At 37.9% G+C, this 27,871-nt stretch overlaps 1 protein-coding gene across 1 annotated transcript in view; it reads left to right on the top strand.

The window, feature by feature from the left end:
• LTBP1 (latent transforming growth factor beta binding protein 1) overlaps nucleotides 1-27,871 on the top strand; it is a gene marked incomplete at its 5' end in the record, with an annotated part of 173,896 nt that overhangs the window by 31,130 nt on the left and 114,895 nt on the right. The window contains 8 exons of the mRNA XM_008581059.1: nucleotides 1,056-1,223; nucleotides 4,805-5,032; nucleotides 7,348-7,370; nucleotides 9,992-10,091; nucleotides 16,400-16,498; nucleotides 23,426-23,551; nucleotides 24,691-24,816; nucleotides 25,346-25,468. Of these exons, the coding sequence (XP_008579281.1) occupies nucleotides 1,056-1,223; nucleotides 4,805-5,032; nucleotides 7,348-7,370; nucleotides 9,992-10,091; nucleotides 16,400-16,498; nucleotides 23,426-23,551; nucleotides 24,691-24,816; nucleotides 25,346-25,468 (993 nt within the window). The remainder of the gene's footprint in view (nucleotides 1-1,055; nucleotides 1,224-4,804; nucleotides 5,033-7,347; nucleotides 7,371-9,991; nucleotides 10,092-16,399; nucleotides 16,499-23,425; nucleotides 23,552-24,690; nucleotides 24,817-25,345; nucleotides 25,469-27,871) is intronic.

Below are 27,871 nucleotides of genomic sequence, written 5' to 3'. Positions count from 1 at the left end.
TAGTGCATCCAGGTTTGCATTAAAGTGAACATCTTGGAGGCAGGGCTGTTTCTTACTTATCCTCATATTTGCTCTATGTGCCCAGTACAGAGTCTGTTGGACTGATAAACTCTTATCAACTAAACATATAGTAGAAGACTAGGGTCGGGTTTAGATATTGGATGACAACAGTGTGGTGTGATTTGCAGTGTTTTCTGAAGGGTCAAGCGTGTCATCTGCTCCTTTTCTGTTGTGCTACCTGGCTAGACCGAGGGCTTTGTGTGGTACTGAAAGTCGGAAGCCACTTCCTGGCTTCCATTTGTGTGTTCACTAGCCTAGAGTGAGACCCGATGAGCCTTGCATGCTCTCACTGTCCCCACAGTGAGGAGAGCAGCTGCTGGCTTGCAGCATCAGCTATGTTCCTGATTTTCCATGGTGCCTAGTTATTCACCAAATGCTGCCCTAGAACTAAATATGAAAAAAATACTAGATAGAGTTTTTTTTTTTTTTCCTTTTTGTCTTTTTTCCGTGTCCGGCAACGGATCGCAACCCTCAGTGTTGCCCCCGTACTGGACCGGGGACCGGCAACGGGATCGCAAGCCTCGGTGTTGCTCCCGCGCCTCGCTCAGCCAGTGAGCAGGAGCCGGTCTGTATGTGGGATCCGAACCCTCGGACGGGAGCGCCACCGCGCTTCCCAAGCGGCGCACTATCCAGTGCGCCACCGGGCCGGCCCATAGATAGAGTTTTTGACAGTAGGTGACTAGGTTTATTTGGACAGGTGGGTTTTTGTTGAAATTATTTCTTTTCACTTATGCACACATTTCACTTATGCACACATATCTGATTTAATGCTTGCTGATATAGAAGGGACTGCACAGGGACGGGGCAGTCATCATCATGACATTTTGATGCCCTGACTCTAAAACTCATTAAAAAAGGCGATGCCCTAAATCTAGATAGATTTATTCTGAAGAATGGTTTCTAATCCCTACTTTAAGGTTCATTGTGCTATTACTTGAAAAGTTGATCTGGTTTCTGTTTCTTGCGTGACATCAGGCTTTATCTCTCTGCTTCAGCGGATCCCCCTGTCATCTCAGAAGAGAAGGGGCCCTGTTACCGCCTTGTCAGTTCCGGAAGGCAGTGTATGCACCCTCTGTCTGTCCACCTCACCAAGCAGCTCTGCTGTTGTAGCGTGGGCAAGGCCTGGGGCCCACACTGTGAGAAATGTCCCCTTCCAGGCACAGGTAAGGCATGCACAGCTGTACACTCACATACATTCCCAGCCTCACGAGTATGCAGGACAACTTTGGTAGCTGGGATCATTTTTTGGTTTCTTACGTTAAATTTAGTTTTTAATAATACAATATGTTTATCACTTTTGTAGAAGCCATAGACATATAAGATTGAATCAGTGGAAAAAATTACATGCAAAGAGATTTTCCCATTTCTGTGTAACAGTAGACTTCCTTGTGAATATTAAGAAAAGCCATTACATTTTACCCTCAACTTCCAGGACTTTACAACTGATATATAAGTGTAAAGAGACCAGAAGCTTCGGTTGGGCCATGTGCTTTCCCGATGGCTTTGGTCATCACTTCACAGGAGCTAGACCTTGTGCAGGTTCCTTCATTCACTCGTTTATTGAACATTGTGCTTTATTTCTTTAATTGGCAATGGAGGGAATTATATTCATGATTGAATTTTTGCCACTGAGATTAATAACTCAAAGGCAGATCCTGCCAAAACCCCTATGAACTTCCAGGGGAGTTGAGTATTAAGAAGTTGATTATTCTTTATCCTTCACTTTGGCACATTATTGCCTAATACCCTGCAGGGGCAAATTTATCTAAGTTCCTTATTATCTAAGTACCAAGGAGTCACCGACCTCTCAAGCAGGGCAAAGTGGAGTTGAATGGAAGAGAAGGAAATGTAACCTGGAAATATTAAGCATAATATTATTAAGGAAGGAGTGGCCTCAGTTTCACTCGGCTTGGGGTGGGCATAAAACAGAATGCTTAATTGCTTACTTGATAAGATGCTTCCCACCTAGGGAAGTGCATCAGCTGTCACAGGGCCATGTAGTGTCTTAAAGCTGTGACTTACACTAGAACAGACAGGGTTTAAATATAAAGTAAAGTATCATGATCCATCTTTGTTGGTGGTTAGAATCAGAAAGAACTGTTAAGGCAAAGGATAATACAATGTTTTACAATATAGTATATTGGTAGACTAGGTAATTTTGGATACCTCCAAAAGGCCCTAGTACCCCCTGTGCCATCTGATCCACTCATTATTAAAAAGTAATAATCAGGTAAATAATCTTTATAATTCATAGACACATTTCTCTTTAAGCTCAATTTTGATAGCTTTGTAATCATTACCTGAAGCATCAATCAAGATGTTAATATAATTCAGGGACACTCCTCCATGGTACAATAACTCAATTTGAAATAATACTAAAGGGTCATCACTTCACAGGAGCTAGACCTTGTGCAGGTTCCTTCATTCACTCGTTTATTGAACATTGTGCTTTATTTCTTTAATTGGCAATGGAGGGAATTATATTCATGATTGAATTTTTGCCACTGAGATTAATAACTCAAAGGCAGATCCTGCCAAAACCCCTATGAACTTCCAGGGGAGTTGAGTATTAAGAAGTTGATTATTCTTTATCCTTCACTTTGGCACATTATTGCCTAATACCCTGCAGGGGCAAATTTATCTAAGTTCCTTATTATCTAAGTACCAAGGAGTCACCGACCTCTCAAGCAGGGCAAAGTGGAGTTGAATGGAAGAGAAGGAAATGTAACCTGGAAATATTAAGCATAATATTATTAAGGAAGGAGTGGCCTCAGTTTCACTCGGCTTGGGGTGGGCATAAAACAGAATGCTTAATTGCTTACTTGATAAGATGCTTCCCACCTAGGGAAGTGCATCAGCTGTCACAGGGCCATGTAGTGTCTTAAAGCTGTGACTTACACTAGAACAGACAGGGTTTAAATATAAAGTAAAGTATCATGATCCATCTTTGTTGGTGGTTAGAATCAGAAAGAACTGTTAAGGCAAAGGATAATACAATGTTTTACAATATAGTATATTGGTAGACTAGGTAATTTTGGATACCTCCAAAAGGCCCTAGTACCCCCTGTGCCATCTGATCCACTCATTATTAAAAAGTAATAATCAGGTAAATAATCTTTATAATTCATAGACACATTTCTCTTTAAGCTCAATTTTGATAGCTTTGTAATCATTACCTGAAGCATCAATCAAGATGTTAATATAATTCAGGGACACTCCTCCATGGTACAATAACTCAATTTGAAATAATACTAAAGATAAAAGTTTTTACACTTAGCTAGTTTTTGGTTATATGGTGATTTTCGTAAAAAAAAAAAAATTCAGTTCACCAGTACTTCGAAATTTGGTGGAAAAACATGTTTTCTCCCGGAAACACCTGATCTGTTCTTTTCAAGTAAGAATTGTATTTCCTAGCTAAATGTAAGAATGCGGTTCCACCATTTAGTGTGTGATCCTTAGAAAAGCAATCTTTTAGCATGCTTTAAGGACTATTTAGAATTTTCTTTTTATTGAGAACTAATTTTAGGTCCAGAACATTGAATAGAAGATCTTTTGTCCAGTGGAAGGGAGAAATGACCTATTTTATTTTCAATTTTAAAAGTAGGAATAAAAATGTTGACCATAACTTTGCAGTGGTGTCTGCACTTGGTAATTTGCCTCCAACACCAACACCAAAGGGATTAGGTGGATTTTTCCTCCGTCGGCCACACACCGACTTGCCACACTTGTCTTTTCCCCTTTACTTGCTCAGGGGATTATGCAGTGGAGGTTAGCAAATCACATGTGCTGAGTCTACTTTTTTTAAGAATACAGAACCCACTTTTTTTCTGGCAAGGATACTGATTCCAGGGCACAGAATAGCCCCTTGTCCTCTGGGCTGTTAAACAGCTGGTCGTGGCCAGGCTTTGCCCAGTCATCATCCCTTTACTTGAAAATAACTGCATCCTGATTTGGCATTTCGTTTATTTCTTGATTTCTACCTATCATCTCTCTAACATGTTTCACTTGGCTGGATTCCTAACTATTCTGAGAATCTCTCTTCAAAAACACTTCCCCTCTCCAGCCCTTCTTAATTGACATCCTGATACCAGCTGATACGCTGCATTCTGGCTGAGCCCTCTGGGTTCTTCAGTGGGAAACAAATCATGAGGATTTCAGCACCTCATTTCCCTAAATAGTGATTTCTTTTTCTTTTTAGCCTTCTCATCATCTTAGAGAGATGTCACTGAGCTCATTGTTAGTAACTCATGAAATTACACCAAAGCAGGAGGAAAAGAAAGCCTGATTTTTGCTATTACACATACATACAACATAAGATATACTTATGTAATATATATATAGTGTCTTCTATATATATCTCCTAATGTATTGCATAGATAATGTGATATATGTAATATCTCCTAATTGGTTACACACACACACACAAATACGTATTAAATACATGCTAAATATATGCGCTATATATATATATATATATAAAATACATATATATGTACTCTAGGGAGGATAAGGAATTAATAAGTGGAAAACTGTTTAGTAAAATAAAGGGTTGGATTTTTTCCTGTAACTATGCAAGTTTATCAGAAATTCAAGCAATTTGCTCACATTTTGCATCTGTTTTGAAGTTTTTAAATGTAACTATATTAGTGATGATTTATTAAGAGATATTCATCATGATATTTTCCTCTGTATAAATTTGCACTGTTAGATTTTTAAAAGGAATATTTTCCCATCCCAAATCTAGCTGCTTTTAAGGAAATCTGTCCTGGTGGAATGGGTTATACGGTTTCTGGCGTTCATAGACGCAGGCCAATCCATCACCATGTAGGTAAAGGACCTGTATTTGTCAAGCCAAAGAACACTCAACTTGTTGCTAAAAGTACTCATCCTCCACCTCTCCCAGCCAAGGAAGAGCCAGTGGAGGCCCTGACCTTCTCCCAGGAACACGGGCCAGGAGTGGCGGAGCCTGAAGGTGAGAGTGGAAGTAGATCATGGACTCTGGCCATCTTTCTGTGTCTTTGCTTTGATTTCACTGTTTATACCCCTCTAGAAGAGGGCCTCTCAGCCTTGGCACTGCATTTTAGGGTGGATAATTCTTTGATTAGGGGTGGGGAAAGGCCCTGTATATTATAGGATGTTTAGCAGAATCTGTGGCCTTTAACCTCCCCCCTCCAGTTGTTACAAGCAAAAAAGATGTCCAAACATTGTAAATGTCCCCTGGGGAGCAAAATTACCCCTGATTGAGAACCACTGCTCTAGAATATTTGCCTGTCAGGTAACAATATTCCATGGTAGTTTCAGGACGTAGTATTGCTGTTTGGGAGCCACTTTTGCTTGGTCTTTATTCCTGCAAAATGGTTTAGATCCTTCAGGGAATAGCTCTAATTCATTTATTGTCTACAGAGCCATTTAATGAATATTTATTTACTTTATGTAAAGTGGAATCTAAAGATTTTAGAAAGTGATAGCATCAACTGAACTTTCATGAAATAGAATGTAATGTGCAGTCAGGGGTGAAGTAGGACCACGTGAGGAAGGTAGGAGACAGTCCGTTGAAAGGATCTGAGAGATCATCTCGTACGGTCTTTTTATTTACCTTCTGAGAACTTAAGACCTAGAGAGGGGGATGATTTGCCAGATGTCATACAAAGACTATGTAATGAGACCTGTGACAAAGAGCATGTTTTTCCAATGAAATGGTTAAGGCTTTATACTCAATAGGGAATATAAAGACAGTTGACTTCAACTATCTCTCTGGTACTCAGGAAGAGGGATTACCTCTGTCTCTGCCTCCTTATATAAACCAGCATATCTGATACTTGGAATATCTTGGTTACCACAAAAGTTCTCATCCCAGATAGAAGGAGCAACAATTTTAGATTTCTATGGAATATGTATTTACTGTAGTAAAGCTCCTGCTGGCTTTTCACAGTTGATTCTTAGGTCAGAATTCAGGGTACCCATACCTGGATCTTGTGAGGGGACAGGCTGCCCAGGCTAGTGAAATGTTAGCAGCTTGGCACAGCCAACTTTCTGGTAGGTAGGTTTTTTTTCTCTGGGTTCTGAACATTTGTGTGTTCTGGCCTATTTTATTCCACTCTTTCACTCACTGTACTTCTTCCTTGGTTAGGCAGAGCAGATAGGACCTCACCTGGAATTGACAGGATTGATCAGTTTGCTCCTGTACATTTAGGATGTCATGGCTAGATATTACACGTGTTCATCCTTTGCACCAGCAAGAGGAAATCGGCTCTGGTCCAGATTCTGCCCCAAGACTTTCTTGGTGGTGGGTTAGTTAGGCCGTACATTTAGGATGTCATGGCTAGATATTACACGTGTTCATCCTTTGCACCAGCAGGAGGAAATCGGCTCTGGTCCAGATTCTGCCCCAAGACTTTCTTGGTGGTGGGTTAGTTAGGCAGGATAGAAAGGTGGTTTACTTTCTGCAGCTATAAGATTATAATAGCAGTGATTATAATTTATCTGGTACCCTGAATGCTTTTATGAATTAATGAACCTACCCAACCTGTATACTAATGTTTATAGAGACATTAACTCATGAGAAGAATTCTGGTGAATGTTGACCCAAGGCTTGAGGGCTGTTACTAAGGACCAATTAATGAAAAGCAAGTCTTTGAAAATGCAAAAGCATCACCACCCACACAATAATGTTTATGATTGTGTAATATGTAATTTGTTCAGTATGTGGATGCTAATTTCTAGTTGGCTCTTATTGGCTTGTGAGATGTTTTTTCATAATTGGTTTGCATATCTTCCTGAAAACGTTAACAGAGCTTCATTAAAGACTGGAATACAACAAGAATGTAGCATCTATTCTCTTGCCTCTTATTGAAATAAGTGGGATTCTTTTTTGACATTGACAGCAGAAGGCATCTCAAACATTATATATTATGTTAAGGATATGTGTTGAACCAGTCAATGAAAATGTTTTCTGAGATGTGGGAAGTTCACAAAATTGAGATTAGGCATAAAATAATATACTGGAAAGTGTTGCTTTCTTTAACATTTTAGTTTATCTTAATCTTGAATGAAAGCATTTGAAAGAAGTATTCAGATCTGCTCCCAGAGCTCCTGTAGATTAGGAATGAGAGTGCTTTTCTTTCATGTGTAAAATTCCCCAGAGTGGCAGATGACCTTAATTCTGCATTTGATTTAGTTTGATTCTTAATCCTTTTGAAGGGATACTAGACTCCTATTTTTTTAAAAAACTGAAATATAATGGAATGAATTGTCTTATTAATGCCCTTCTTTCTTTTCTGGTTTTAGTGGCAACTGCACCCCCTGAAAAGGTAATTTATTCATTATTTATAATTGTATTTTTTTAACCTTCAAAATGATTTTCTATTAGAATACGTATGGACTTTTTTAGATTTAAATGCGGTAACATGTCTGCTATGCATCACTTGGTTTTCGGATATGTCGCATGCATTCATTCATGAAATATTTATTGAGTACCTGCTATGTGACTGGCCCTGTTCTCAGTGCTAGGGAAACAATAGAGAACAAATCAGACAAAACTCCTTACTTTCATGGAGCTTAAATTAATGGTGGGAACTAATGGGAATCAGCACTCATCAATGAGGAATTTGTTATATTGAGCCCAAAAGCAGTACAATAGAAATGCATGTTTTATGTGCACATTTGCAGCTGTTAGCATCTCTAAAGATCAGTGAGATACAGTAGTTTGCAATTTTGTTGATTTTGGATTCAGTTATGATTGATATATGGAAGGAGTCATTTTGCTTGTGAGTGGGCCAGCCAGCTGCCTGACAGCCTCATCACAACTCATTTCTTCTCTATTTATGATTGAGTTTATGGTAATTCTGATGAACAATCTGAAAGAGATATTGAGATTTTTCTTATATAGTTATACTGCACCTTATTTGGGGAGGAGGTAGTAGGAAGAATGCAATCATAGTCTTTGTGGTCTTGGTATAGGTCAAGGATCTTTCATTTGAAAATCCAAAATCCGAAATGCTCCAAAATCCAAAACTTTTTGAGTGCTGTCATGACGCTCAAAGGAAGGGCTCATTGGAGCATTTCAGATTTTGGATTTTTGGATTAGGTATATCCAGCTGGTGTATATTCTGCAAATATTTCAAAATCCAAAAAAATCTGAAATTCAAAACACTTCTGGTCCCAAGCATTTCATATAAGGGATACTCAACTTGCACCTTACAAAAGCCTCCTGGTATTAAAACTGGATGAAGAGAAAGGAGGATGGTTCAGTGGTGGGTAATTACATGTGCAAAGTGTGATGGAGGGGACATCAAGGGTCATGAAAGACTTGCTTAGAAAGAGAATAGGGGGCTGCTTCAGAAGACTTACTAAACTGCAGATGTAATCGTGGGGCAATGACCCTGCTCATCTGGACCCTACATGTCAAGTGGAGAAGTGGTGTTAATTAGGAAGTCTGCTTCCTCATGCTGTTGGGGAAAGTCTGTCTGTAAGCTGCAGGAGTGGATTCACACCTGGTCATGCTCTGCTTCTTGTTGGTGTTGACCACGGGCTGCGGGGAATGGGGTGCAGACGAGACTGGTTGAAGTCATCTCTAATGCGTAATAGAAAGCCAACCTGTGTTCTTAAGAAGAGGGGAAAATGTGGGAAAAAGTAGTAAGTGCTCAGTATTTCTGGAAGATGAATTGTGGCAGGATGGACTGAGGTGGGGAGAAAGAGGAAACCTGAGAGGCCAATTTGATTATTGCAATAAACTGAGAATGACAGAGCGTGTGCAGAGTGGGCTGATGGTGGGGCTGTAGATGTTGAAAGGGGTGAAACTATAAGGAATTGTGCATGCAAGTGGGCAGAGCTTGGAATGAGGAATGAAAGAGAGAAGACTAAAAAGTGGCGTTAAACCTGGATGGCATTGTTTTATGACTATGGCCTTGGCAGAAATGAGGAAGTTGGAATGAGAACCTGGATGGTTTGGGAGCGGGTGCAGTTTTGCGGTGTCTGTGGAATATCTAATGGAGTTATGCTGTAAGCATTCACGCTTGCAAAATTGGGTCTTTGATGAAATATTCAGGCAGGCTATCTATTATAGAAAAAGCAAAAAAAAAAAAAAAAAAAAAAAAAAAAAAGCCAGGAGAGAGGATAGGAGGTTAGCAGAAGCCAGGGGAGTAAGCTTTCTGGAAGATGATGGTGACCGTCACTCGATGTATACTTTTATGTAGTGATATGAGCTCTTCGCCCTGCACTGGTGAGGGTGAAGTCACAGACCATTAACTAGACAACTACACTGATTGTTTCGTCTGCATGAGCCCTAAAGAGCTGCACATGGAAGCTGAGCTGTGGGTGATGGGCTGTGTCTTTGCTTGAGGTCCAAGGGACAAGAGTGGACAGCAGGATGTATGAAGAAGCCCAGAATTTTCCTCCAAGACCACGACCTTCAGTTGCGCTGCCTGACTGCAGCTGTCAGAGAGCTAGAATTGCGAAGTTATTAGACATGAGGTTACAGGAGGCCATCACGACTGACTGATTTAAAATATTTTAGCTTATCATGTGTTCTTTGTTATGACACATCTGCTGTATCCATTATTTACTTGCAAAGCGTGGTTGGACATCTTAGTGGAGCAAAGCCATATGAATGAGGTGAAGGGTTAGTACTCCTTTGGGGTTAGTTTTTCCCTTTTGCAGACCAGGTGTGGATCCCTGGACCAAGGTGTTTTTTACCTAAAAGGTTTAAATTTGGGCCCCAAGGAAATGGGTGAGGGTGTGTGCGTGGATCAGCACTGCCGTAGTAATATCACAATAGTTTTTTTTTTTAACTTCACGCAATTTTTTATCTAATGTCTTGCGATATTTCCTTGCATTTCTAAGAGTATAATTAATTAAATAAAAAATAGTAGTATGTAGGTAACTAAAAATAATACTCACTTTCAATTTCTCTCTCTCTAATACAACCATCCAGGAAATACCTTCACTGGATCAAGAGAAAACCAGACTTGAGCCTGGTCAACCCCAGCTCTCTCCAGGCATTTCAACTATTCATCTGCATCCACAGTTTCCAGGTAGCCTGTGTTGATTTGTGCTGTTTGTAAGAGTATTCTGAATAAAAGCTTAGGATTGGAATTTTTTTGTCTTTGATTTTGTTTAATACACAATTAGAATTTATAATTGGAGTTAAGTGTGAAAAATACACACCTAAGTATGTATTTCTATAATGTTAATGTAAGTATGATATTATAAGTGAAATGGGAAGGAAATGTTTTTCACTATTTTCTGTGATCAAGAGTAGTGTGTATTATTTGAACTTTACAGAAGGTCATCTTTTGATGAATGGTCATTTTTCTTGGCTTCTGAATGGTACTCACTCTTGCTAAATATTGAAAAAAGAGCTGTAAATTACTACCATGAACTTTCAGGACCTATAACAGTTCTTTATTTCCAAGAACTGCTGTGATATATTATTACAGTAAATTATGCTTGCGTCTTTAAAATTTTATTTATTTATTTATTTTTGTTTTATCATTACACATTGTAAAGATTTTTTTGTGGCCCTTTACCAATTGCTCGTTAGCACCCTTCCCCCTTTCCCGCCTCTGCTAGCCTCAGTTATGTTCTCTCCTTTTGAAAGTTCAAAGAATTACTGTGACTGTTGTTTCTTTCTCTTCTTTCTTTCTTTTCTTTTTTTCCCCATCTCCCACTTATGAGTGAGGACATGTGGTATTTCTCTTTCCATGCTTGGCTTATTTCAGTTAACATAATTTTCTCTAAATTTGTCCATGTTGCTGCGAATGGCAGAATTTCATTCCTTCTTATGTCAGAGTAGTATTCCATTATGTATATATAGCACATTTTCCTTATCGAGTTGTCCATTGATGGACATTTAGGCTGGTTTCATATCTTGGCTATTGTAAATAGAACTGCAAGAAACATGGGAGTGCAGGTATCCCTTTGGCATAATGACTTCCATTCCTTTGGTATACACCCAGTAGTGGGGTTGCTAGATGGTATGTCAGTTCTATCTGTAGTTGTTTGAGGAACATCCATACTGTTTTCTATAATGGCTGCACTAATTTATAGTCCTACCATCAGGGTGAGTTCCTCTTTCTCCACATCCTCAACAGCATTTGTTCTCTTTTTGATACTGGCCAGTCTAACTGGGGTGAAATGATGTCTCAATGTGGTTTTGATTTTCATTTCCCTGATGCTCATTGATGTTGGGCATTTTTTCATGTGCCTATTGGCCATTTGTATATTTTCCTTTGAGAAATACCTGTTTGACTCCTTTGCCCATTTTTTAATTCGGTTTCTTTCTTTTTTCTTTTTCTTTTTTTACTGTTAAATTATTTGAGTTCCTTGTGTATTCTGGATATTAATCCCATGTTGGATACATAGTTTGCAAATATTTTCTGCCATTCTGTAGGTTGTCTTTTTGCTCTGTTAACTGTTTCATTTGCTATGCAGAAGCTTTTTAGTGTGATATAATCCCATTTGTTTATTTTTCTCTTTTTTGCCTATGCTTTTGGGGTCTTATTCATAAAGTCTTTGTCCAGTCCTACTTCCTGAAGTGTTTCCCTATGTTTTCTTTTAGTAATTTTATAGTTTTGGGTCCTTTTTTTAAAAAGATGACCGGTAAGGGGATCTTAACCCTTGACTTGGTGGTGTCAGCACCACGCTCACCCAGTGAGCAAACCGGTCATTTTTTTTTTAAAAGATGACCGGTAAGGGGATCTTAACCCTTGACTTGGTGGTGTCAGCACCACGCTCACCCAGTGAGCAAACCGGTCATCCCTATATGGGATCCGAACCCGTGGCCTTGGTGTTATCAGCACCACACTCTCCCGAGTGAGCCACGGGCCGGCCCATAGTTTTGGGTCTTCATATAAGTCTTTAATCCATTTTGAGTTGATTTTGGTATATGGTGAGAGGTGCAGGTCTAGTTTCACTCTTCTGCATCTGGATGTCCAGTTTTCCCAGCACTGCTTCGTGGAGAGGCCATCCTTTCCAATGTGTGCTCCTGTTGCCTTTGTCAAATATCAGTTGGCTCTCACTATGTGGGCTGATTTCTGGGTTCTCTGTTCTGTTCCGTAGGTCTGAGTGTCTGTTTTTATGGCAGGACCATTACTATAGCTTTGTAGTATAATTTGAAGTCAGGTAGTGTAATGCTTCTGGCTGCATTTTTTTTGCTCAGGATTGCTTTGGCTATTTGGGGTCTTTTGTTGTTTCATGTGAATGTTAGGATTGTTTATTCTGTTTCTGTGAAGAATGTCATTGGTATTTTGATGGGGATTGCAGTGAATCTGTAGGTCATTTTGGGTAGTATGAACATTTTCACAACGTTGATTTTTCCAATCCAAGAGCATGGAATGTCTTTTCATCTTTTTGTGTTCTCTTTAATTTTTTTCAGCAGTGATTTGTAGTTCTCATTGTAGAGATAATTGATGCCTAGGTATTTTATTTTTTTTTTTTTGGTGACTATTGTAAATGCCTTGCTTCCTTGATTTCTTTTTCTGCTAGTTCATTATTAGAGTGTAAAAAAGCTACTGATTATTGTGTGTTGATTTTGTATCCTGAAACTTTACTGAAATTGTTTATCAGCGCTAAGAGTTTTTTGGTAGAGTCTTTAGGTTCTTCTATATATAGGATCATGTCATCTGCAAACAGGAGCATTTTGACTTCATCTTTTCCAATCTGGATGCTCTTTTTTTCTTTGTCTTGCTTGCTTGCTCTGGGTAGTACATCCAATACTATGTTATGTATGAGTGGTGAGAGTGGGTAGCCTTTTCTTGTTCCCATTCTTATCAGGTTGATATTGGCAGTGGGTTTGTCAAATATTGCTTTTATTTTGCTGAGATACTTTCCTTTGCTACCTAATTTGCTGAGAGTCTATCCTGAAGGGATGTTGAATTTTGTCAAGTGCTTTTCCTGCATCTATTAAGATAATCATATGGTTTTTGTCATTGACTTTGTTGATGTGGTGTATCACATTTATTCACTTCTGTATGTTGAATACCACTTAATCGTGGTGTATACTTTTTTTGATGTGTTGCTGTATTCTGATTGCTAATATTTTGTTGAGGTTTTTTTTGCATCTATGTTCGTCAGAGATATTGGCCTGTAGTTTTCTTTTTTTGTTGTGTCTGATTGCTAATATTTTGTTGAGGTTTTTTTTTGCATCTATGTTCGTCAGAGATATTGGCCTGTAGTTTTCTTTTTTTGTTGTGTCTTTGTCTGGTTTTGTTACCAGGGTGATGCTGGCCTCATAGAATGAGTTTGTCTGGTTTTGTTACCAGGGTGATGCTGGCCTCATAGAATGAGTTTGGGAGAATGGCTTCTGTTTCCATTTTTTGGAATAGTTTGAAGAGAATTGGTAATAATTCCTTTTTGGAGGGCTGGTAGAATACAGCAGTAAAGCCATCTGGTCGTGGGGTTTTCTTTGTTAGGAGAGTGCTGATTACTGCTTCAATCTTGTTGCTCGTTATTGGTCTGTTCAGGTTTTCTGTTTTTTCTTGGTTCATTCTTGGTAGTTTGTTCATGTCCAGAAATTTATCCATTTCCTCCAGGTTTTCAAATTTGCTGGCATATAGTTGTTTCTAATAGTCTCTAATGATTCTTTGTATTTCAGTGGTATCGGTTGTGATGTCTCCTTTTTCACTTTTTATTTTTGTTATTTGTGTCTTCTCTCTTCTTTTTTTAGTTAGCCTAGCTAATGGCTTATCTGTTTTGTTTATTATCTCAAAAAATGAACTTTTTATTTCATTGATCTTTTGTATTGTTTTGGGGGGTCTTTATTTCAGTTAGTTCTTCTCTGATCTTAATTGTTTCTTTCTGTCTACTAATTTGGGGATTGAATTGTTCTTGTTTTTCTAGTTCTTTGAGGTAAAGCATTAAGTTGTTTATTTGAAATCTTTCTATTCTTTTGATGTAAACATTTATTTCAATAAACTTCCATCCTAGTATTGCTTTTGCAGTATCCCACAAGTTTTGGTATGATGTGTCTTTATTTTCATTAGTTTTAAGAAACTTTTTGATTTCTGTTAATTTCTTCTTGGACCCATAGGTCATTCATGAGCATATTGTTTAATTTCCATGTATTTGTATAGTTTCCTGAATTTTGCTCAAGGAGTAATTTCAGTTTTTTAAAATTTGAAACTTGATTTGTGACCTAAAATCTGGTCTATCCTGAAGAATGTACCTTGTGCTGATGAGAAGAATGCATATTCTGTAATTGTTGGATAAAATGTTCTGTAGATATCTGCCAGGTCCAATTGGTATAAAGTGTAGTTTAAATCCTTTGTTTCTCTGTTGATTTGTTGCCTAGATGATCTGTCAAGTGCTGAGAGATGGATGTTCAGGTTCTCTACTATTATTATATTGGGGTCTATCTCTTTCTTTCGTCTTAATAGTGTTTCCTGTATGTATTAGGTGGTCCAGTGTTGGGTGCATATATATTTATGATTGTTATGTCTTCTTGCCAGATAGATCCCTTTATCATTATGTACTGGCCTTATTTGTCTCTTTTTAGGTTTTTGCCTTAAAGTCTATTTTATCTGATTTAAGAAGAGCTACTTCTGCTTGTTTTTGTTTTCCATTTGCATGTTATATCTTCTTCCATCCCTTCACTATTAGTCTGTGTGTGTTTTTACAGGTGAGCTGAGTCTCTTGAAGACAGCATATAGTTGGGTCTAGCTTTTTAATCCAATTTGTGAGTCTGTGTCTTTTGAGTGAAGAGTTTAATCTATTTACATTTATCATTGTTATTGAATGAATTGTCTTACTCCTGGCATTTTATTGATTTTTGTTTAGACGTTTTAAATATCTGTTGTTTCTTTCTTCCTCTTTTCTGTTTGTCTGATGTTTGTTGGTTTTTTGAGTTGGTAAGATTTAGTTTCTTTTTCTTTCTCATTTGCATTTTTGTTCTACCAGTGGATTTTGTTCTTTCTCATGTATTTGTGTTAGTGATTATTGTTTTTCTGATTCCAGATTCAGGACTACCTTGAGGATTTGTCGTTGGGCTGGTTTTGTGGTTTCTGAAGGATAGCCTTCATGGGTATAATATTCTTGGCTGGCAGTTATTTTCTTTTAGTATTTTGAATATGTCATCCCATTTTTTTCTGGCCTGTAGAGTTTCTGTTGAGAACTCTGCTGTTAGTCTGATGACGATTCCCTTATAGGTGACTTTTCTCTTGCTGATTTTAGGATTCTCTTTGTCATTTAGCTTTGCCAGTTTGGCTATAATGTGTCTTGAAGAGGATCTTTTTGGACTGGATATGTTTTGGTAGCTTTAAGCCTCCTGGATCTGAAGTTCTGTATCTCTCCCTATACCTGAGAAGTTTTCCATTATTATTTCATTGAATAGGTTTTCAATGCCTTTTTCTTTCTCTTCCTCTTCTGTGACACCCTGATTTGAATGTTTGTGTGCTTAATGTTGTCTGATAACTCTCTTAGATTTTCTTCATTTAAAAATTTTTTTTTCCTTTTTTTTTTGTCTGCGTGGGTATTTTGAAAAAAGTATAATCAAGATGAGAAATTCTTTCTTCCATTTGTTCTAACCTAATGCTTACGCTATCAGTTGTGTTTTTTATTTCATTGAATGAATCTTTCTGTTCCATGAATTGTGCTCCATTTTTTTTTTAAAGTATTAATCTCTTTGTAAGTTTCCTCCTTCATATCCTGGATTTCTTTTCTCATTTTATTATGTTGTCTAACTGAATCTTCTTGTATTTCATTGTGTTTCCTTAAGATGGTTGCTTGGAATTCCATTTTAGTCATTTCAAGGGTTTCTTGCTCTATAGGGTCTGGTATTTGAGAATTACTATGTTCTTTTGGTGGTTTCTTATTTTCAGGGTTTCATGTGTTCCTATTATTTGTATGTTGATGTCTGGTCATCTGGTGGAGCAGTTGCTTCTTCTACTCTGGAGTGGGCTTTAAGGAGAAAGACTTCCTTTTCTTTTTCCAGTTTCTCCTGGTTATTATCCTTGTGTCAATGTAGTCAAGTGGCAGCAGTCCACCTGAACAGTGGCTATGGTTGCTACCGTGGTGGAAGGATGCTTTTGTGACAGCCATGGGTGTGGCTGTGGTTGTGTGGTGTTTTCAACATCCTCCTGCTTTCTGCTGGGCAGGGGGTGCTGCCCATGGCTCCTGCCTAGGATTCCATGAATGTTCCTGCCTTCTCTTGGGCAGTGGGGGCTGCTCACAGCTTCTGCTTAGGACCTTGTGTGTGTTTCTCCCTTTTGTTGGGCAGTGGGAGTTTCCACATCTCCTGCCTAGGACCCTGTGCATGCTCCTGCCTTCTCTCTGCTTGCATTTTCAAATGGGATCTCAGTGCACATAACAAGCTTTCCTTTTTTTTTTTTATCTCTTCCTTATGTAGTAGTGATTGAAAAGACATCACCTCCTGTGCCTGTAGAAGTAGCTCCTGAAGTGTCTACATCAAGTGCCAACCAAGTGATTGCACCTACTCAAGTAACAGGTTGGTGCAGTATTTGTTTTTTTATATATCCTGCAGAAGAGAGGTGGGTCTGAACCTCATTTTAAATTTAGTATCAAATATAGAGGGTGCTTCAAAAAGTTTGTGGAAAATAGAATTAGAAACATAATACAAACCTTTCCATGAACTTTTTGAAGTACCCTTGTATAAGATCGCTCATGGCAGGGTTAGTCATAATAGTCAATATTTGGAAATAATCTAGATATTGTTAAAAAGGAAACATAATACAAACCTTTCCATGAACTTTTTGAAGTACCCTTGTATAAGATTGCTCATGGCAGGGTTAGTCATAATAGTCAATATTTGGAAATAATCTAGATATTGTTAAAAAGGAGTATGTGTTAATAAATTATAGTACATATGCAATTGAATATCATATAGTTATTATAGCAATCTTTTAATGGAGTACATAAAGTCATGAAGTTCTTATGGCATAATATTTGTTAAGGAATAAAGAATACAATCTAATGATTCCAATTTAATTTTTTAAATGTCTACAAACACAGAAAAGGAGACAGAAAATACATCAGAGTATTCACCTATCACTAGTTAATAGGATCATGGATGATCTTTATGTTCTTCAACATATTTGTATGTATTTTCAAAATTCTTTATTATAAATGTATTTTATTTGAAAAAAATATAAAAATGTATTATATTTGGAAACATGTAAAAGCCTAAATGTTAATATTCTTAATGTATAATGAATTCTTATAAATCAATAAGAAAAATACAATAGAGAAATGGGAAAATAATATAATTAGATAATTCATAGAAAAAAACAATACCGAGGAGCATATAATAGGAAATTTCAACTCTAATATTAATCAGAGAAATGCAAATTAAAATAGAATAATACTTTATTCTTATCAAATTAGTATTTAAAACCCAATAATACTTTTTATTAGGAAGGAATTGAGATTCTCACACATTGCTGAAAGGAGTATATATTAGGGTTCTCCAGAGAAACAGAACCAAAGATATAGACATATAGAAAGAGTTTTGTTGTGAGGGATTGGCTGACGTGATTCTGAAGGCTAAGTCATACAATCTGCCATCTGCTAGCCAGAGTCCCAGGAAAGCTAGTGATGTGGTTCCAGTCCAAGCCTGAAGGCCTGAGAACCAGGAGAGCCAGTAGTATAAGTCCCAATCTGAATTTGAAGGCCTGAGAAGCAGGAATGCTGATGTCCCAGGGCAGGGGAAGATGGAAGTCCCAGCTCAAGCAGAGAGCGAGCTTGCCTGCCTCTGCCTTTGTGTTCTGTTTGGGCCCATTCCTCAACGGATAGGATGATGCCCACCCACACTGATGAGGGTGATCTGCTTTACTCAGTCTACCAATTCAAATGCTAATTTCTTTTGCAGGCACCCTCCTAGACCCACATAGAAGTAATGTTTTTCTAGCTATTTGGGCATCCTTTAGCCCAATCAAATTGGCTCATAAAATTAACCATCACAGAGTGAAAACTGGTACAGCTTTTCCGGAAAGCACAAACTGGCAATGTGTAAATAGTTTTAAAAAAATACTTAAAAAGTTCACAGTACTTTAAAAATATTCAGAACTTTTGACCCAGTAATCCTGTTTCACAATAACTTGTGTAAGGAAATGATGTACCCAAAGACTGTGATAATGATTTATAAAAACGATTCCTTATCACAGCACAATGTATAATAGAGAAAAAAATAGAAATAATCTAAACATTCAACTATAGGGAAATAGATAATTATCTTACATCTATACATTGAAACATATGTTGCCACCAAAATAGTATTTTTGAAGAAGTTTTATTGAAATCTGGTCGGAAATGGTCATAAAATATTGGTAAATTTAAGATGAAGGATATGAAAAAATGAAGGATACAGATTATTATACCAATCATATTCAAAAAGATATATATACACTGAGAAAATGCTGGAAGAAGTTATACTAGATATTATCAGTGATTATTTTTTTGTAATGGGACCTGAGAGGTTTAGGTGTTTTGTTTTGTTTTAGAATTTTTTGTATTTTCCACCTATTGTAAAGTGGACAGATATTTTTAAATTCAGAAAAAAATGTTACTAAGAGGCATCGTATAAACTTTAAGTCCATTATACCATCGGAGGATGAAGTTGGCAATAACAGGAGTAGCTAATAGAAGAGTTCACAGCCTTCCTTAGAATATTCCCTCTTTGGGCACATGATATGCTTCTTTTCAAGTGGATGTATTCTTGCTTGTTAATCTTTTAGCCACTTTCTCATAAGTGTGGATGTACATTCTCTTAGATATTTGAATGGAGACAGCCAATTAGAGAGTGTTTAAGAAGCACCTCTGTCCCCGGTGAGATGCCAGGTGACTAAGGAGTGCAGAGGCGCGCTGTGGACTCAGCAGTGCATTTTCAGCTAGTTCAGAGACAGAGTCAAGACCCACCTGCCCAGAGCCACAGCCCTCCCCACACTACTGCATGACAACCACTCTTTGGTTTTACTGTTAATACTGGGGAAAATGAAACAGAAATGTTAGTAATTCTAAGTATTTGGGAGATGATACAATGAAATGATAGTGGTTTTTAAAAATGGCCATGGCTAAAATTGTTATTCTGTATCTGAGGTCATATATATATTAGACACATCTATGAGACTGCTTTGCACTGCAAGGTGTACAAGCATGTAATATGCTATCGTGGTCAGCAAGCATCTTCTCATTATTTACCTCCACGTTGAAAATTGTAGAGTGACAATGTTAATTCACTGGTTCTTTTTAAATACTGTGTTTCCATTTTCCAATGTGAAGGTAAACTTTAGTTTTGAATGGGCTTGGCTGACTTTAATGGATAAACCTCTTGCAAACTAGCTTTATAGAGATTAAGTTTGGCTAGATAAAAGCAGTTTTGTCATTGAAGTGAAGCTGTATTCAGAATAACAAATTGAAATTACTCAGCTTCAAGTGAATTACAGAGTTGATTGAAAAAAATAGAAGTAGCCCAGCTATATGAGGTTGTTTGTTAGAAGACAGTTTAATTTGAGTTTGGCAGAAATACAGGGCTAACATCTTCTATCACATGTTTGAAGCACGAATATTTTCTTCCAGGAAATAAGTGATGCTGAATTTTCTTTTTCTTTTTCTTTTCTTTTTTTTTTTCATCAGTTGTAGGTATTCCTACTTCCTATAGTAGAGTCTTTCAGAAAGAATCTATGGGGCGAACATTATAGAGTCTTTGAATTGAAAATGTTTGCAACTTTAGAGCTATTCCATATAGAGTGATCTACATAGTACAAGAAGACTGTTTTCTATCAAATTTGAATTAAATCAAAATGTAGATATTACCATTGGTTTGATATGAGGACCAAACACATAGATTTAAGGAACAGTCTGATCAGTTCTCTCATAATTTTTTTTATAAAACACGCAGGAGATTGTTATTTGTTAGTGTTAGTTCTCCCATAGTTGAAGAAAGGGGTAGAATAGTAACTAAGTGTCTAAATTAAATATGATCAGCTCCACATTGCTTGGCGATGATATCTTTATGATGGTGTGATTGGAAGTAGCCTTTTCAGATTTAGCCAAACATACTTTGACATGTAATAATTATAACTTGAGCTGCATATTTGCAGGCAATCAGTGTGATATTTTCCTCTTAATGGCTGACTTGGTGGCTTGCAACATTATTGGCATACCGTTTCTGAATAAATTATACATTTCATCATATAAATTCTTGATTAAGCGTAGTGTGTTAATAGCTGAAAGAACAGGTTGGAAAATCAAACCTTTACTTCTCTGTCAAATATTTACAAAGTGGAAACATCTGTTTCAATGGTTGTGGGACAATTTATACTCATTGTGGGTCAGTTAGGAAGCCTCGGCACTTTTGTTAACCTTTCTGTACGTTAATGTTTGATGCTTTCCTCAGGCTTTTCCTGAACTTTCTCCATGGCCCTTGCAGACCATCCAGAAATTATTCTTTGACTTCCATGACTGTCTTGCAGAAATCTTTGTAATTATGGCCTAACCATTTAAAAAACTATTTGCTCATCAGGTATTTTCCAGAACTCAGAATTTACCCTTTCAGAAACATTTGTGTCTCAAACATATTACCAGCATCATTATACCCTCAATAAACTATGCATGCTGATGGAAAATGAACTCTTTTGTTCATGTGAAATCAGCATGCTTTAATATTTCCAAACTCCATTTAGTTATTTATTTTTTGCATAATCACATGATGAAGAAAAAAGCTAAAGGTCAACATACTCATTTTCATATGTTGCTGAAAGCTTTGTTTTTCATTTACTTTTAGACAATATAATAAAGATTCCAAACTGTTAAATCCACCCTTGACCTTGTTGCTGGGATAAAAAGAGCATTTGGTTTTCCACTGGTATTTGGTCATGGCTCTTTTTCCAAATTCTACACGGACACTAGCAAAAGAGATAACATAAGATCCTTGACCTGGTGAAGGTGAAGTTGTTTTAGGGGGTACATACAGTAAGAAAGGGTAGGGCTGTCCTGGGAACCAATGGGGCAGGTGGGTAGGCATTACGAAGGACACGTGAAAGCTCTTGCTTAATCCTGTCTCTGGGAAGCCAGACGTGCTGACGACCAGGCATTCCCATTCACCCGTGTACCCCTGAGACCAGTAATCAGTGCTGTCTGTGTGAGGTTTTCCTGCTATGGTGTATCAGAGCCCTGTATCCAGAGCTTATATTTGCACAGTCTGCTCAAAGAAATGTACGTTTCCATACGAACCAGTCCATTCTGTGCGAAAAGGGTCACATGACTGTGTGAGTGACCCCTTACAAAAAATATAAAGCATAATGTCTTTGCCCTAAAAAACAGAAAAAGTAGAAAGCTTTTCCTACTCTTCTTGAAGACAACATTCTCAGGACTTGCCTTTCTGTTTGTAGTATATGTGTTTAAGAGTGAAAATGTAATAGAAAAGGAGAAAAAGCACAGAGATGGTGGGAGACATGTTTTAAAACTTGTAAAATATGAGTACTGCTAATTTATTTTTTGCCTTAAAAAATCTGATGTTGGTTAACTTTTTGGTGACTGGTGAATAGAAAGCAGAGGTGTTTTATGGCTCTTTTCTGTCTACCTAGAAGAAGAGTTGAGTCCTACCTGGCAAAAGGATGAAAGGGATCTCTGTGGTCAGACTGATGAAAGTCATGTTCATTAATCACTTGTGTGAATATGGGACCATGTAGAAATCAAGTTTGTTTTAGGAAATATTCTTTCCCTCATCTGATGTATCTCTTAGTACCCTCTAGTGGTGTCAGCATAGCATTTTCTCACATATATTTAGTGCCCGGCCTGCCAGGATCAGCATTTTTAAGCTGCATCTTTACATACTTAAGAATCTCTACATACTTAATCGGTGAGGTAGTCAGCTGGCAATCCCCAAACATCTTCATCAATGTAATTTCAGTCACATAGCTTTTCTTGAAGATACTGGATTGAAAGGAAAGGCCATTATTATTTACTTCATTTCCTGAAACTAAAGAGTTATAATTCTTAACTATTTCCCCCACCTTAGAGCTGACTTGAGAAGAAACAATTTAAATATGTTGGCAAACTGTGGCATAGGAATGTATCTCATTTGAATTAAGCATCACATATTTTTGAAGACTTTTGCTCACATGTATAAAATCCCATTCTAAAGCTATGCCTATAAAACGACAAATGAATAGTTGGATAATCAACAAATTGGTATATGTGGAAGTGGGGCAGTGACTACTCCTCAAGAGTTTAATGAAAACCCTGATTTATAGCCTTTTAATTTGTTCTGAATCCTTGCTCCTAGTATGTTAATTCATCTTTTAATTAATTCATATTCTTTTGCAAATATGGCCAACATGTCTTTTCTGTTTTTAAAAAATCGCAGAGAAAAGTATAAAGGAAGGTCAGTAATTACAAAGAAAACCAAGAAATGTAAATACCAGTAATTTTCAAAGAGGCATTTATCTAATATAGAATAGTTAGTTAGAGAAATGTTCCTCACTCTATTCCACTAAAAAAAAAAAAAAAAAAAAAAAAAGCTGTACTATCTCCACTACAGCATTATACCTCCTTACGAAAGTCACTGAAAATAGAAAATCTTTGGGGAGTAATTCATCTCATAGGCCACTTTTGAGTCCTTGGATGCTTTTGGTAATATTTTGATAGCCTCCACCCACCATGGAGCCCTGTGACCCAGCCCCCACCATAGTGTGTGTCTGTGAGCAGAGTAAGGACTTGAACAGGGTTAATCTGCGTGGGTTTTATAGAAGCAGCATATCTCACACAAGGATCAGTGGGAGAGTAAGGGAGGAGTTCAGCAGAGAAGATTTGGAAGATTCTACTTGACCAGTATAAATAAAATATGCTGATGTTGAAATTGGCAAATTGAGAGTAAGAAACACCTAGAAGTTTTACTTTGGTTATGTAAGTGGTAGGTCTTTCTTGAAGATTAATGAGAAATTTTGGAGGAGATTAGAACGTATTTGTTGAAACTCAAATTTGGCCTCCTAATGAATTGAAAGTTACCATATATTTCTTATCAGGAGAAATCACCTGATGATTCATACTCCATCATCTAAGACAACTGGAGTGGGTGGAAACTTACCGATAGGCTATGTTGGAAGTTGTTATATAAAAAATGGATTTTCTTTTCACTCCCAACATGGCCTCTTTCTGAGTTTCTGCTTACTCCAGTTCATCTTAGAAATGGTTTCTTTAGGAACTATTGATGACCTTGGGTGGGACTAACTAATCAATTATAAAGTAATCACATGAATTTATACTTGATTTCAGAGGTCACCTTTGTCTTCTAAGTGCTTATTACCTGGCAATAATTTTTAGCTAGTCAGGAAACATAAAGTAGTGGTTTGCAAATAGTAATGAAATCTTTATGCTTATTTCTGTGTTTTTTCATATTATTTTATTTACTTTTAAGAAATCAATGAGTGTACTGTGAACCCCGACATCTGTGGAGCAGGACACTGCATTAACCTGCCGGTGAGGTATACCTGTATATGCTACGAGGGTTACAAGTTCAGTGAACAACAGAGGAAATGTGTTGGTAAGAGACACTTTTGATAGACAGGATTATAAAATATCAAATATTTGCACATTTAGAACTTTTTTTTCTTAAATCAATTTAACCATCTTGGGAAAATGTTACTGTGTTTAATTTTCAGAAATTTTTATTCCTCAGCTAAGGGAGCTCAAAAAAAGGTTTGCTGAACTCCTGGGATTTTTTTACTTCTTTGTTCAGTGCTACCTACTTTGCCAAATGTAGTACATTTGCATTGAAATAATTTCTAAAAATTTTTCAAATAATGTAAATAAAATAACAGCTCTAGAAATAGCTACCTACAAACATGTATTTAGCAAAAACAAATTAATATTAATATATGCTGTAGTAAAGAATTGTATTCCTCTAAGAATATAAAATCTGATTTCTAAAAGGGATTTCTAAATTGAAAATCCATATAGGCTGGCATGAATTTATAATGAATTTATAAATAAGGGATCTCATATCTGCTTCTTCGGAAAAAATGTATCTCAGAAAGAGGTGTAACAGAGTTAAGTAAATTATTTTAATGTGCTAACTCTATATTTAATTTCTCTTTGTTTAGAAAAAGAAAATTTAGCACTAAGTTATAGGGCCAATATAAGGCAACAAAGGCGCATATCTAGTTAATACTACTTTAATATGTGTAAATATTGCTATTTGGTTCTGTGTTGTGTGCGGAGCAAGGAGAATATCCACCTGCTCCATAAGGTGGTATTTCCCTTTCATTTGCCTGCTGTACGGCCAACCCTTTCATTTGCATACATTGTATGTATTCACAATCAGACCGTAAACTATTAAATTGAAAAGGCACAGAGGTGATGTAATCTAGCTCCACCCCTGTACACAGTGGAAGAAACTCTTTGATGGCATTTCTGGCCGTCCCTGCTGACAGCGAATTCTAGTGTGTGGATGACTTTTTGTTTTAGCTTTTGAAGAAATGCACAATAAGCTTTTTCCCTCTGCTAGTTAACAGTCCTTCAAATATTTGAGGAGAAAGATTGTGTCTCTTTTTACTATTGTTCTCAGTTACAAAGGTTTGTGTAGTACCCCCCTGGGGCATGGTATGATGGGACTTTACACAACAGGGAGACTGAGTTCTTGCTACATTGCACTAATCTTTTTATATGTATTTTTGTTAACAGATGTTGATGAATGTACTCAGGTCCAACACCTCTGTTCCCAGGGACGCTGTGAAAACACAGAGGGAAGTTTCCTGTGTATTTGCCCAGCAGGATTTATGGCCAGTGAGGAGGGTACTGACTGCATAGGTAATGTCAGCGTTCTTTCTGACATATATGTTGTCCGATCTGGGGTTTTAGATTTTGCCAAGATCCCATCAGTTCAGTGCTTATTCAGGCAACCCAGAATTTTTTTATTAAATACCTGTTAAGTCATAGCAACTTGCTAGATACTGGGGGATATAAAAATGTTTTTAGATTTTGCCAAGATCCCATCAGTTCAGTGCTTATTCAGGCAACCCAGAATTTTTTTTATTAAATACCTGTTAAGTCATAGCAACTTGCTAGATACTGGGGGATATAAAAATGGATTTTTTTCCTCCAACACTTTTGAAGGAAGAGTATCAAATGTGTGCCAAGACAAGATGCATTCAGTGTTACTTTGGGACCCTGCGTGAATCCAAAGCTATGAGATTTTGAAGTGTGTTGAACAAATCAAAGGGATGATAATAGAAATCAGTTACTCCAATTATCAAATTGGAGCTAAGCTGGGAGGTGGGAGAGGTTTGAAGTGATATTCTGGAAAATAAAACTTGACAATGTTTTCTGCTTCACGCAGATGTCGACGAGTGCCTGAGGCCGGACATGTGTGGGGAAGGGCACTGTGTCAATACCGTGGGGGCCTTTCGGTGTGAATACTGTGACAGTGGCTACCGCATGACCCGCAGAGGCCGTTGTGAGGGTGAGTGCTGAGAGAACAAGAAGATCGTGCCACCTGGAAGTGCCAAGCACGTGTGACTGTGAAATTCAGGGATGGGTCTAGACCCCGGGACTTGTCAGCATCTTGCCTGGGTCTTGTTTTCTGCCACCACTCTGTGCATGACACCAGCCTCTCCGAGCTCTTCCTGCTTTTTGGAGTCACAGCTCCTTGCCTCAGTACAGCGACTCTGTCTGGATTATTTTCCATCTTCATGCTCATTCATTTTCACCTCAATATCTGCCTTCCCTGGAATTTGCAGTGAAATCACTTTAGAACAATTAATTGCAGAGTGTCTTAGTTCAAACCCAGACTTAATTACAGAGTCTGGATTATTCTTCTGGGAACATGGTGCAGGTGTAACCAGTGGTGACTTTTTGTTTTTGACCTTTCACCTTGTTACATAACTTTGTCTCAACTGTTTTCGTTTACATGTATTCTGGGACTTTCTTGCAGACTCCCTACAGAAGCACTGTCTGACCAACTCTGGGTCAGATTCCAACTGTGCTAGATAAAATTTCTCCATTACTGCCACAGCAATGAGTTTGTGCTCATTATAAACATGTTTTGAAAAGTATTTATAGCATGGCCAAAATTATTGTCTGTTTAATATTTCTGCTCACGTTTGTGTCCAAGTTGCGTGGTTTCTTTTTGAAACCACTCTGATACTTTTTTGTAATTATTTTCATGAAGAAATACATTGAGCTTCTGCTGAAATCCTGCCATGGAAACATGAGGGCAAAGGAGCAGGGCTCTCTGAGTGAATGCTTGAGGAGCCTGCATGGGGGTGCGGTGGTGCTGGTTCCTGGGGGTCCCTGCCTGAGGATCAGCCTCTTGTCTAATATGGCTGGGCTTCTAGCGCCAGGGAGGGAGAGACCAGGTTGGTGCAGTCTGCTCTCAGCTGTCCCTTGGCTGAGTGTTGGTTTCTTCACAGCTGTAATGATCCAGGCATGGAGGGGGAGCTAATTAGACATTTTTCTGGCAGCCTGCACCTGCGTCTCCTGCTGGCCTCTTGCCTCAGCCTCTTGGGTTCTAATCTAGAGAGAAGTGGGAATGTTTTATGTTACTGGGTCTCTGATCAACTTGGATCAGAACAGAGCCGTGAACTCTCCCTCAGTGGCCAAGGAGCCATGGGACGAGCACAGGTGCAAAATGTCTCCAGTCTCCTCTTCCAGGGAGCTCTCCCATGCTGTAGAGGGGCAGCGTGGGAATGGGAAAGAGCAAGGACTGTGGAGTCAGCTCACGACCCCCACACTTAGTAACTGGCTGACCTGGAGCTGGTCACTTCGCACTTCCTCACCTTCTTTCATTACCTGAAACATGGGAGCCATGGAGTTGACCTTTAGGGCTGTCATGAGAATAAATGCATGTTACAGTATCTTCTGTGGTGCCTGTCACCTCGTTAGTTTTCAAGAAGTTTTAGTTTCTTTTACCCCCTCCTCTGATTCCTTTTGTGTTTGCATAGATCTTCTCAGCACATCTATAATTTGGGGGAGTGCTTAAGAAACAAAGAGGGGGTGGTTTATTTGACAGTTATTTATGTGCAAAGCAGCACCCCACTCCCCAAGAAGTCCAGTACTGATCCTGAGGTTTTACATACAGTCCCAGAATGGAGAGATAAGATAGTTAAGTACTAAGGATGGAAAGGGATAGAAAAGAAATTCGAAAATTATGTAATTAAATTGAAAGCTAATAGGAGAGACTGTTCACTAATACTCAATATATAGAAATTTTTTCATGGAAACTTTACCAGGGTTTCCTGAGTAAATGATATATAATTTTATCGCCATGAAAAGGCTTGAAAAGAAGCAGGAGCCAAGCAATGAGGCTGTTTTCTAATTTTGTCGTGGACCAGAACCAGAGGTCCCTGGGCCTCTGGCTCACTGAAGCTTTTCTCAGCTGTCACTAATGAAGTTGCTTTCAAACAACACCAGTCTCCAAGGAGTCTATTGTAGTCTACAGACGTTATCTCATTCATCCTTAACTTGATTCTGTTAAGGTATTACAAGGCAGGTAGTCCCTAATTTATAGATGAGAGAAAAAGCAAGCAGATGTAAGAGCATCAGGAAATTCAGGGATGTTATCTCGTGTTGCTCAACATCACACCTTATTTACTGGACCAGCCCGTCTCGGTGACATTCTCTGATTTAGCAGTTGTATTTCTATTTTAAAAAAATCCCATCCAGAGGAGAATGTAATGCTGTTTGGAAAATGAAACTGGCAAACATCATCTTTTTGTAGAACAAGAAGTCCCAGAACATTGACCTAAAAAAAAAACCACTGTGTGTCATTGTCTATTGGCAAAAATGTTTCACTGATAGAAAAAAGTTACAACACTGACCTGGTGCTTATTTTGTTAACATTATCTTCAACTTTTTCACCTTAAGC

Source organism: Galeopterus variegatus, unplaced genomic scaffold (assembly GCF_000696425.1).
Source record: "Galeopterus variegatus unplaced genomic scaffold, G_variegatus-3.0.2 Scaffold2244, whole genome shotgun sequence".
NCBI classification, from domain to species: domain Eukaryota; kingdom Metazoa; phylum Chordata; class Mammalia; order Dermoptera; family Cynocephalidae; genus Galeopterus; species Galeopterus variegatus.
The sequence above is the reverse complement of the archived record's forward strand: the minus strand, read 5'-3'. Positions and strand labels throughout refer to the sequence as shown.